The sequence below is a fragment of the Culex pipiens genome, chromosome 1, assembly GCF_016801865.2.
Source record: "Culex pipiens pallens isolate TS chromosome 1, TS_CPP_V2, whole genome shotgun sequence".
Taxonomy (NCBI): Eukaryota; Metazoa; Arthropoda; class Insecta; order Diptera; family Culicidae; genus Culex; species Culex pipiens.
The window spans coordinates 79433916-79446782 of NC_068937.1; the positions used below are offsets into that span (position 1 = coordinate 79433916).

At 42.4% G+C, this 12867-nt stretch overlaps 1 protein-coding gene across 1 annotated transcript; it reads right to left on the reverse strand.

Annotated features, from left to right (window-relative positions):
• Window positions 1-6978: 6978 nt before the first annotated feature.
• On the reverse strand, window positions 6979-12828 carry LOC128092461 (uncharacterized). The gene is made up of 2 exons (XM_052706305.1): window positions 7209-12828; window positions 6979-7139 (listed from the first exon to the last, which is right to left on the reverse strand). Exon 1 carries the CDS (start codon window positions 12457-12459, stop codon window positions 10918-10920), a length of 1542 nt encoding a protein of 513 aa, XP_052562265.1. The 5' UTR covers window positions 12460-12828; the 3' UTR covers window positions 6979-7139; window positions 7209-10917.
• Between the last annotated feature and the right edge of the window lie 39 nt (window positions 12829-12867).

Sequence of the window (12867 nt, forward strand, 5' to 3'; positions counted from 1 at the left end):
GTTATAAACTATCTTCTTTGGCTATAAAACTGTTTTTTCATAGCGGATTTAGTCATAGTAAAATCGATTGTGTCACTGTATTTGTTATTCTGTTGATAGGACCGTGCTTAGCATAGTCTGTTCTGTGGAACCGTAATGCTTTATTAACCACCACGAGATCTAACAATGTAGAACGATAGATATTAGACAAACACTAGATGTTTTTAACATTCAACATAAGAACATAAGAATTTTCCCTTCTTTTGTGACTAAATTCTATCAAATTTTACCATAATGCAGAATGATTTTTTTCAAAGAAGGGAAAACCTCTATAAAATAAAAAGCTTTCATAAGATCAAAGTATAATGTGTATTTTCTAGAGGTTTTCCCTTCTTTAAAAATACACGATTTTTCATCAAAGTAATGGAATTTTATATAAGAATTTTCTTTTTCTGTGAATTCTACTAAATTTTACCTAGTTTTTTGTTACAGAACCCTGCACTATAAAGCAGCATGTTTATTTTCAAAGAAGGGAAAACCTCTAAAAAATAAAAAGCTTTTCAAAAAATCATTGTATAATGTGTATTTTCTTAGGGTTTTCCCTTCTATAAAAATACACGATCTTTCATCAATGTGATTGGATTCCACGTAAGAGATTTTCCTTCTTGTGTTAATCGGTTGACTGTCAAATTTTACCATAAAGCAGAATGTTTGAAGAAGGGAAAACCTCAAGATAATAGAAAGCTTTTCAGACAATCAAGGTATAACGTGTACTTTCTTGAAGTTTTCCCTTCATTAAAAATAAACATTCGGCTTTATAATAAAATTTGGTAGAATTTAGTCACAAAAGTCAACTGATATACACAAGAAGGGAAATCTCTTACACGAAATCCCATCACAATGATGAAAGATTTTTAAAGAAGGGAAAACCTTAAGGAAATACACATTATACTTTGATTTTCTGAAAGCTTTTTATTTTCTAGAGGTTTTCCCTTCTTTGAAAATAAACATTCTTCTTTATAGTGCAGAGTTCTGTAACGAAAAGCTAGGTAAAATTTAGTAGAATTAACAAAAAAAGAAAATTCTTATATGAAATCCCATTAGGGGAAATATACCCATTTTAATCACTCTAAGCCGTTCGACCAATTCTCATCACTTTTGCCGTTTTCCGCTAATAAATCAAAATGTTCAGATGTATCAACAATGGAGAGTTGCTTGCTCACTTTTATTTGAGCTATTTATTACTACTTAAACACTTTATGTAAGCTGTAATTAATGATCAAAGTACTGATAGGCCAATAATAGAAATAGGATGAAAAAGGGTATAGTTCCCTTACTTTGATGAAAGATCTGTATTTTTTGAAAGAAGGGAAAACCTCAAGAAAATACACATTATACTTTGATCTTATGAAAGCTTTTATTTCTATAGGTGTTCCCTTCTTTGAAAATAATCGTTCTGCTTTATGGTAAAATTTGGTAGAATTTAGCCACAAAAGTCAACTGATTAACAAAAGAAGGGAAAATTATTATATAACAACACGTTGAAAGAATGTTAAAAACATATATTGTTTGTCTAATATCTATCGATCAACATTGTTACATCTCGTGGTGGTTAATAAAGTATTGGTTCAATAGTCAACTTGCTTGTTTCTATTGTTCGTGTCCGAACATTTTACTTTCTTTCTTATTATTCATGTATTTATCATTCATATTGTTGTCAAAATATCGAGTTCCTTCAATGTGACTAGGTCAAACCAACGGAGTACAAACTAAATAATTCTTAACCACAAGTAATCGAGTTGGCAAGATTCCATCCATTGTCAAATCAGGTAATATAAAAAAACTCATTTTTCCGGGAAATGTCCATTCCGGGAAACGTCCATTCCGGGAAATTTCATTCCGGATAACGTCCATTCCGGATAATGTCCATTCCGGATATCGTCCATTCCGGAAAACGTCCATTCCGGATAATGTCCATTCCGGAAAACGTCCATTCCGGGAAATGGAATTCCGGAAATTGTCATAGAATCAGAATTTGGTAGAATGACTGAATATCATTCTTACACATCAGAAAAATATTCTCCAATTATTGAATGAGCCACAGATTGTCAGCAAGGCTGCTTTTATTTGAAATTTTATTAAAATTGCAATTTTCTTAAGAAATTTGTTGGAATTTCTTAATAAATGTATTCAAAAACAATTTTACAATGAGGTAGAATTTGGTAGAATGACTGAATATCATTCTTAGACATCAGAACAACATTCTCCAATCATTGAATGAGCCACAGATTGTCAGCAAGGCTGCTTTTATTTGAAATTTTATTAAAATTGCAATTTTCTTAAGAAATTTGTTGGAATTTCTTAATAAATGTATTCAAAAACAATTTTACAATGAGGTAGAATTTGGTAGAATGACTAAATAGCATTCTAAGACATCAGAACAACATTCTCCAATCATTGAATGAGCCACAGATTGTGAGCAGGGCTGCTTTTATTTGAAATTTTATTAAAATTGCAATTTTCTTAAGAAATTTGTTGGAATTTCTTAATAAATGTATTCAAAAACAATTTTACAATGAGGTAAAATTTGGTAGAATGACTGAATATCATTCTAAGACATCAGAACAACATTCTCCAATCATTGAATGAGCCACAGATTGTCAGCAGGGCTGCTTTTATTTGAAATTTTATTAAAATTGCAATTTTCTTATGAAATTTGTTGGAATTTATTAAAAAATGTATTTAAAAAATAATTTACGATGAGGTAGAATTTGGTAGAATGACTGAATATCATTCTAAGACATCAGAACAACATTCTCCAATCATTGAATGAGCCACAGATTGTCAGCAGGGCTGCTTTTATTAGAAATTGTATTAAAATTGCAATTTTCTTAAGGAATTTGTTGGAATTTATTAAAAAATGTATTTAAAAACAATTTTACAATGAGGTAGAATTTGGTAGAATGACTGAATATCATTCTAAGACATCAGAACAACATTCTCCAATCATTGAATGAGCCACAGATTGTCAGCAAGGCTGCTTTTATTTGAAATTTTATTAAAATTGCAATTTTTTTAAGAAATTTGTTGGAATTTCTTAATAAATGTATTCAAAAACAATTTTACAATGAGGTAGAATTTGGTAGAATGACTGAATATCATTCTAAGACATCAGAACAACATTCTCCAATCATTGAATGAGCCACAGATTGTCAGCAGGGCTGCTTTTATTTGAAATTTTATTAAAATTGCAATTTTCTTAAGGAATTTGTTGGAATTTCTTAATAAATGTATTTAAAAACAATTTTACAATGAGGTAGAATTTGGTAGTATGACTGAATATCATTCTAAGACATCAGAAAAACATTCTCCAATCATTGAATGAGCCACAGATTGTCAGCAAGGCTGCTTTTATTTGAAATTTTATTAAAATTGCAATTTTCTTAAGGAATTTGTGGGAATTTCTTAATAAATGTATTTAAAAACAATTTTACAATGAGGTAGAATTTGGTAGTATGACTGAATATCATTCTAAGACATCATAAAAACATTCTCCAATCATTTAATGAGCCACAGATTGTCAGCAAGGCTGCTTTTATTTGAAATTTTATTAAAATTGCAATTTTCTTAAGGAATTTGTTTGAATTTCTCAATAAATGTATTTAAAAACAATTTTACAATGAGGTAGAATTTGGTAGAATGGCTGAATATTATTCTTAGACATCAGAACAACATTCTCCAATCATTGAATGAGCCACAGATTGTCAGCAGGGCTGCTTTTATTTGAAAGTTTATTAAAATTTCCATTTTTCGTTCTTTCAGTATTCATTAGCTATCTTTATTTCTTTATGGGGTAGAACTTGATAAAATAATTATGTGGCATCATTTTGCAGCAGAAATACTTGCTACATGCTAGGAATATTCAAAAAAGCAGATATATTGAATATTGAAGGGTGAATTTTTCTGTTTGATGGAGACGCATGGTAGCTCATTTTTTAACAATCTTTAGTTTGCTCCAGAACCGTCATTTTTCAACTTAAGTATGGACTTTTATAGGTCAAATCGGGCTAGAATTTTCCAAGGAACACGATGCCATGGTTAAAATCGATATATAAAGTACTTTGAAAATTAAGTATAAAGAGAAGTACTACTTATAAGAAGTTTAGGAAAAATCTGATTGCAGATTCGTTAGGTAGAACGGAGGTAGACTACTTTGTATTACTTCAGAAGTTGATTTGACGTTGTTTTCTTGAAAACAGGTATCTTTCCAGCAGGGCAATGCTACTTATTGAACTATTGAGGTAGACTAAAAATCCTTCGAGGTAGACATATGTACCAATTTGGTAGATAACTTCTGCATACTTGGATTTTTGATTTGGCCAAATTGCCCTGCTGGGTGGATTGACATGTACTGAATGTAGAGATTTTCGTAATTGGAAAGAGTTGAAAAAGGAATTGAAGCGTGAATTTCGTCCACACGATTTAGATTTTCAGATGAAAGTTCAAGCAACAAACCGTAAGCAAGCTCGCGGTGAAAAATTTGCAGATTATTATTATGAAATGAAGAAAATTTTCCAAAACATGAATGAGCAGATCTCCGACAAATAGAAATTTCGTCTAATCTGGAGAAACATGCGTCATGATTACAAAAATGCTTTAACCGGTGCTAAAATCGGTTCGCTTAAGCAACTGAAGAAGCTCGGGAAAATTGTTGATGAAAATAATTGTAATTTGTATCAGAAACCGACCGAGTTTTTGAATAGACCGCGCTCAGCCCAAATCAATGAAGTTGTATCTTCAGGGAAAGCTAAGTCGAAGCACAATCCCTATAGCTCGGGAAATCAATCGAAGTCTTTCACGAACGGGAAAAATAACAACAGCAAACCGAAAGTAGAAAACCAAGGAAAAGAAGGAAAGGAAAAGGAACAAAAGGGAGAGGAAAAGCAGGATTGTATGGAAGGCACTGCAAAGTCGACGTTTAACCAGCTTGTTGCACAGTACAAAAGACCACCACTTGGGGTGTGTTATAACTGTCGCGAGTCTGGTCATCACTACGCAGAATGTCCTGAACCAAAAGATAAATTTTGTCGTTTGTGCGGATTTGCAGATGTAAGCACAACAAATTGTCCAGCTTGTCCAAAAAACGCGGACAGTTCAGCTTGAGGGGGGTTGCTGAAACCGTGGAAAACACACCTCCCGCTCGTACAAGGATGGAAGTTGAACTGAACAGCAGCGGATTTGAACCTGTTAGAAGTACCGAATATGTCGAAGATCGAGTGATCGATGAACTCTTTGTTCAAGTGCAGGGAGATGAGCGACCTTTTGCGAGAGTAAGTGTGATGGGGAGAGAAATGCTGGGGCTTCTGGATAGTGGAGCTCAGTGCTGGGAAATGGGTCGGAAAACGTTGTAAAGTCGATGAAACTCACACTTTACCCCTCATCGGTGAAGGTTAAGACTGCCGGTGGAAATTGCGTACCAGTCAAGGGTTATGTTCATTTGCCGATCACGTTTAACAACACTACGAAAATTATCAACACACTTGTCGCACCTGAGTTGAAAAGAAAGTTAATTTTGGGTTACGGCGATTTTTGGAAGGCGTTTGAAGTCCGTCCGTCAGTGCCCATGGAGGTATCAATTGAAGAAATGTAATGTTTGCTCGGAGAAGAGGAGGGGAATAGAAACGAACTTACGGTGGAACAAAGAAACCAATTAGAAGAAGTAAAAAAACTGTTTAAGGTGGCTATCGAGGGGGAGTGTTTAGAAACGACCTCTTTGATGTCCCACAACATAGAACTGAAAGATGAGTTTAAACGTTCACCGCCTGTTCGCATTAATCCCTATCCTACTTCACCGGAGATGCAAAGGAAAATTAATGTTGAAATTGATAATCTTCTAGCACAACAGGTCATTGAGAGGAGTAAAAGCGATTGGTCACTGAGCACTGTGCCAGTGGTGAAGCCAACCGGAGAAGTTCGATTGTGCCTGGACGCTCGTCGTTTAAACGATCGTACTGTAAGGGACGCCTATCCCTTGCCACACCAAGACCGTATACTAAGCCGACTGGGGGCAAGCAAGTACTTATCGACAATTGATTTAACTAAAGCGTTTTTGCAAATTCCCCTTGACCCCAGTTCGCGCAAGTACACGGCCTTTTCGGTGTTGGGAAGAGGATTGTTCCAGTTCACCAGGTTACCCTTCGGCTTAGTCAACAGTCCGGCTAGCTTGGCTCGGCTGATGGACGAAGTTTTAGGACTTGGTGAACTGGAACCGAATGTATTCGTATATCTCGATGACATTGTGGTCGTAAACGATACATTCGAGGCACACCTTGACAGTCTGCGTGAAGTAGCGAGAAGACTTCAAAAGGCCAATTTGTCGATCAACATCGATAAATCCAAATTTTGCGTATCTGAGTTACCCTACCTCGGGTATATTTTGTCACCCGAAGGTTTGAGACCCAATGTAACGTTTGTAGTTTTTGCTTTGGTCAAATAGTTAAAATAATATGTAAATCTGTAAAACCACTATATTATGTAAGATTTAATTGAAACGAACAATACCTCAACCTCACACTGAGCAAAAATACCACAGCTTATCGAAGTGTTCTACACATGATCTGACCCTGCTGTACAGAGCACTCAAATATCAATCGCAAAACACTTGAATTTTGGGCACCCAAAAATACTGTCATTTCAATAGCAAAACACCTGAATTTGACGTGTTGCGTCACATGAAATACTATATTATATTTATTGGTTTTAAATGGCTTTTCTTTCTATAATCAATGCATTTTTGCATGTAATAGAAATGGATTTCGATTTTTTGTAAATAAAGTTGTTGCACAATGAAATTTTTTGGCTGCTTTTATTTTTTAACTTGCTGTGTAAAAATTTGTTTTCGGAAATTACCGAATTACCGAACTTGGTGTTTACAAATCTGTTATTTTTTCTTCATCCGGTTGTCCCTGCCTTTCACGATCGTCCTCCTGGTCAGGTTCGGTTTGTTCGCCATCACTGCTTCCTGGGAGGTTCCTCAGCGTCGACGAGTAAAGCACCGGTGCCGGCGGAGATGCTGGCCCCTGGAGAATCTTCTTGCTGATGCGGAACCGCGGTGGTTCCATCGACTCAAACTGTGTTTCCGCAGCTCTTTCGCATCCTTCCTGTGAATCATACAAAAGAAATCCAAAAATCAAAACATACCCCTACAAAACAATTCTTTCCCCACTCACCAATTGGGTCCGGGAAGGAACTTCATCACAAAAGTTGGCTTCTGTCCGGGAGACCAAGCCCTTCCGCTGGCCATACGGAGCCCGAGCTCGAAGACGCAGCCTTGTGGCGATGCGCATCTTCGCGGTCACAAACCGGGCAGGCAATTCACTGGACGGAACATGGCGGCAGCGAACTCACGCGGTCTGCGAAAAACGAACACACCGGACTGCCAAAACTTTCAAATGAGGAAACAAAGCAAAGTCTCACGAAGCTGTCGCGAAACTGCATTTCAAATCAAAACAAGATCAATTTCAAGTGTTTTCCTCATCACTTTGAATAGCTCAACACAGTGGGGCAAATTCATGAGCAAAACACTTGAAAATTTGGAGCTACCCGAATGAAAATAAGGAGTCGAAAAATACAAAAAAAGTCAGCCGCCAAAACACTTGAATTAAATAATGGATTGGATTGAAATTGAAACACAAACAAATTAGATCTAAGATGCGGCCTTATTGAATAATTCAAGTGTTTGGGCACATGGAAAAAAAGGGTGGCGTATTTTCAGTGCAAAGTCGCCCCGGTGAAACGTCAAGCAGCAGATAACACCACTACACTCACACTGCTTCCGGCCTGTTCGAGTGTGAGTGTGAATAAGGAGAAAAGAGAGAGCGAAGATCATGGCCTGCTGGTGGGTGACTTTCTTCCACGTCTTCGCACGAGGAGTTCTTCCCTGCCTGTTCGTGCAGAAGGTCGCGTCGCGCAAACAACCATCGCGGAAAAGTTTCCACGCGGTTTCTTTTTTGGTTTGATCGCGCTGCAAGAGATCGCCGTTGGAGGAGAACACCAGAGCGGCGGGAGGCCGCGGAAGCTCGGCGCCACCGTCAGGAACCGGCGCTGGTGATCCTGCGAGGAAAAGTGGAAGCCGCTGGTCAACACTCGCACCGGCGAACAAGAACCACGTTCCGCTGGCCGCCGACCGCAACCGCCGGACCAGAACCACGTCCCGCTGGCCAACCACGTGCACCGGCGAACAAGAACCACGTTCCGCTGGCAGCCGACCGCAACCGCCGTTGAAACCACGCGCCGCCATGCGGGTGAACTCCCGAATAACCAGGACGGGTCGTACCCGGCATTCTGCGGCAGCTGAACCGAAGGTGATCCGGAGGGAACCGGCTCACAAGACAACCACGCGGCGACGAACGCAGCAGGTCGGGCACGACGAAGAGAGGTGAGGAAGAGTTGGGTGTAGGAAGAAAAGAGAAAGAAGAGCAGGGCCGGTGAGATGAAAATAAATGACTTTGGAAAAGAACAGTGAAACTGTAATTATTCGGCTATCCGGGAAGGCTCATTCCGTACACTGGCGCCCAACAAAAAGACTCACGTTAAAAATTTGTGAGAAGTTTTAGATTTTTGTTATACGTTAGATCATTTGGTTTTTTGAGCGATAAACTAGTTATGCATCTTAATTTTTGTTAAGTGCGTTGGGAATGTAAGCAGGAGGAAAAAGAAGGTCAGCCGGAGACGTGTTTGCCATGCAAGATGGCGTATTATTTGGTGTTTGACAGATCTGCTGTCGTTTAGATTTGGTTTTAGATTGGCCATGGATTTGGTGAGCTTCGGGCTTGCGGGTATCAGTTTATTGTAAGTTGAGGAGGGTCTCCGGCCGGCTGTTCTGGGAAGCGATTCTAGAGAGTTTTTTGTGAGTTCCTTCTGAGCTCACAAAAAACTCTGCTCTTTGTCAAGGATTGTGTAACGTTTGTAGTTTTTGCTTTGGTCAAATAGTTAAAATAATATGTAAATCTGTAAAACCACTATATTATGTAAGATTTAATTGAAACGAACAATACCTCAACCTCAAAGTCGCCCCGGCGAAACGTCAAGCAGCAGATAACACCACTACACTCACACTGCTTCCGGCCTGTTCGAGTGTGAGTGTGAATAAGGAGAAAAGAGAGAGCGAAGATCATGGCCTGCTGGTGGGTGACTTTCTTCCACGTCTTCGCTCGATCAGTTCTTCCCTGCCTGTTCGTGCAGAAGGTCGCGTCGCGCAAACAACCATCGCGGAAAAGTTTCCACGCGGCTTCTTTTTTGGTTTGATCGCGCTGCTAGAGATCGCCGTTGGAGGAGAACACCAGAGCGGCGGGAGGCCGCGGAAGCTCAGCGCCACTGTCAGGAACCGGCGCTGGTGATCCTGCGAGGAAAAGTGGAAGCCGCTGGTCAACACTCGCACCAGCGAACAAGAACCACGTTCCGCTGGCCGCCGACCGCAACCGCCGGACCAGAACCACGTCCCGCTGGCCAACCACGTGCACCGGCGAACAAGAACCACGTTCCGCTGGCCGCCGACCGCAACCGCCGTTGAAACCACGCGCCGCCATGCGGGTGAACTCCCGAAGAACCAGGACGGGTCGTACCCGGCATTCTGCGGCAGCTGAACCGAAGGTGATCCGGAGGGAACCGGCTCACAAGACAACCACGCGGCGACGAACGCAGCAGGTCGGGCACGACGAAGAGAGGTGAGGAAGAGTTGGGTGTAGGAAGAAAAGAGAAAGAAGAGCAGTTGCTAGGGCCGGTGAGAAGAAAATAAATGACTTTGGAAAAGAACAGTGAAACTGTAATTATTCGGCTATCCGGGAAGGCTCATTCCGTACACCAACCCAGACCGAATTTCTGCAATTGTGAATTATGAGAGACCGCAATCGATTCGTGCGTTGCGTCGTTTTTTAGGCATGGCAAATTACTACAGAAGATTTATTTCTAACTTTAGTGAAAAAACGGCTCCGCTTACAAATCTTTTACGGAAAAAGCCCAAATCTATTGTCTGGAATGATCAGGCCGAAGAATCGTTTAATAAAATCAAAGAAAGTTTAATTTCAGCACCTGTACTGAGCAATCCTGATTTCTATTTGCAATTTACAATACAGTCAGACGCCAGCGATACGGCGATCGCCGCCATTTTGACGCAGCAACATGAAGAGGGGGAGAAAATCATAGCATATTTTTCGAGAAAATTGACTCCTGCCGAGCAATCTTATGCGGCGACGGAGAAGGAGGGCTTAGCGGTCCTTTCAGCGATCGAGAAGTTCCGTCCTTACATAGAAGGTTCATTTTTTGTAGTCATTACTGATGCTTCGGCATTGACTTACATCAAGAATGGAAAGTGGAAAACTTCGTCCCGTTTAAGCAGGTGGAGCATAGAACTTCAAGGTTTGCATTGCGAGATTAGACACAGGCGTGGGAGGGACAACATAATCCCCGACGCACTGTCAAGAGCGGTTGAAATGATCGAGGTCGAGGAGTTGGTTGATGACTGGTACTCGGGGTTGTTTAGGAAAGTTCAAAATAGTCCAGATGAGCATTTAGATTATAAAATTGAGAGTGGGAAACTTTACAAGTTCGTGCCGACGAAGAGCGACGTTTTCGATTATCGGTATGAGTGGAAGCTTTGTGTTGCGGCCAGAGGCAACGTTATTTGGGCAAGGTGGACGGTTTCGATTGAGCGGACTGTAACACTCACCGGAGATTCTTAGACCACTTTTCGGACAAGTCAAACACGTTAAAGTTAACCTTTCTCTTCAAAACTTTCTCTATTTCCGATCACTATTTACAACGTCGATCTTCACGCTTCGCGTTCCTCTTTGCGACTTGTTTTCTTCTTGCTCGTTTGCGCGCGAACTCTCGTCGTCGCGCCGTTGTTTTTGGTTCTGTCAGGTTGGCAGCGGCGTTCTGTCAGTGGTGCAGGGGTGGGGTTGCGCACACTGGTTCGAAACTGCCTATTTCTTGGTCAAACTTCGGCGTTTGCCGAACATTCTCCCCCCGGGTTGAAGGCTCGGCTTCTAAAGTCAAACCCACTAGGAGATAATCGGCCACTGGTCTCGCTGGAGTTCGTTGGTGGTTCAAGCTCTTGGAACAGATGCGCATGTTTCGTCCTAAACTTGCTGCCATCTGGTGGTGATCTTTGGTTGGTTGAGTGGTTGAGTGGGAGGCACAGATCGGCTGCATACCCGGATCCCAAACCAAACGGGGCTTCTTTACGGTGCTGGTGAAGACAACGGACTGCAGCAGCTTCTCCGCAAACCTGCTGGCTGCACGGACACGGTCAGTTGATCGTGCGACGTTGCCGTTGAACAGCTGGCAGCTGTACGTCTCACTCTTGTGGTTTGGCTTCGTGGCTGCGTCCTCTTGGACGGCAGGTGCTATACAAACAGGCTGTGCACTGCTTGGAACGTTCACTTCGTCGGCTTCGGCTGGCTGCAGTGAGCGAGCTTCCTCGTTCGTCACTGCCTGTTTCGTGGTGTTACCGGGATCTTCGTCGATCAGTCCAGCTGTCTCCGGCCTTGCAACAGCTTGCGGGTCATCGGATTCGGCGTCTTCTCGTTCTGCGTCGGCTGGAGGCAGTGAACCAAGTTCCACTGGCTGACACCAGCCAACGTCGAGGTCACCGTGGATCCGCTCTTCTGACCGCTGCGTAGGGGTTACGTCCGAATCGCCGGACACGTCGACGTCACCTCGAACTCTTGTCGAGGCTTCGTGTTGAACCACTTCAGGTTCGGCGGGACGTTGCATCTCGTAATGCATTTGAGAGGGTGTCTCCAGTTGGAGGGATCTGTCTGGCATGCTTTGGAGGGCTTTCAGGTTGGAGTTCGTCTCGTGACTCTGTCCGAGCGGTACTTCACTGGGTGCAAAGCAGTCGGTACCAAGGTCGGTACTCAAGTGGCAACCGTTGCAACGCGTGCACAACGGGTCGCCACGCTCTGTGGTTTCGATGGTTGGGCTCGAGATGGGTTGCAATGGGGCACATACCTTGAGGCCTGCTACAGCTGGGTCGGCTTTCTCTGGAATATCGCCGTCACCGGTACACTCGCCTCCACCATGCGGAGTTGGGATGGCGACCTGCTGCGAGACTGCTAGTGGCTGGAATTGTTGCTGTTCAGTGACTTGGATGGGCTGGGACAGCAGTGTGTGACTGAGGGCTACAATCTTGTTGTTGACTCCTTGGAGTAGCCCCTCAATCGCCGCACACTCCAAGTCGTGGGCGTCTCGCTCATCGGCGAAACTGTCGCACTCCTCAATTTCTCGCAGCACTCGATCTAACTCACCGTAGAATCGCTCGATGTTCTTCGCGAACACCCGGAACTCCGGCATGGATGGTAATTGCTGGTCTTCTTCGAGGGTGGAAAGTCGGTCTTGGAGTAGCAGGATCTTCAACTTGAGCTGGCGTCGCTTGTTGGCCAAGCTCTTCGCGGACTTCGGTTGTCCGGCGGGGTTCATCTTCTCAGGATGTTGATGCTCCGCCGTGATCGCGCTCTTGGCGACACGACAGACGCAGCGGACTTCAGCTGAGCTTACTGAACACTTCTTCCTCGGGTCTCTTCTGCGCGTGCAGCAAGAAACACGTCTGATCGGGATTTCGCACTTACCCTTAAGCGCAACACTTTTCTTCTCAAAACACCTCTGGTCGGGGTGTCGCACTTGCTTAAGCGCAACACTCTTCGTCTCGGGATGCCTCGTCGCAGCCTCACTTTTCGGAACCTTCCTGCTGGCGCTTGCAGCAGGCCCTTTCCGTCGGTGCTGTGGCCTCGACGCAGCTGGATTCTGGAACCTTTCCCGCTGACGCTTGCAGCAGGCTACGTTCCACTTCTTCTTCTGTCGTGTGCAGCTGTAGCGACCGCCAAATCC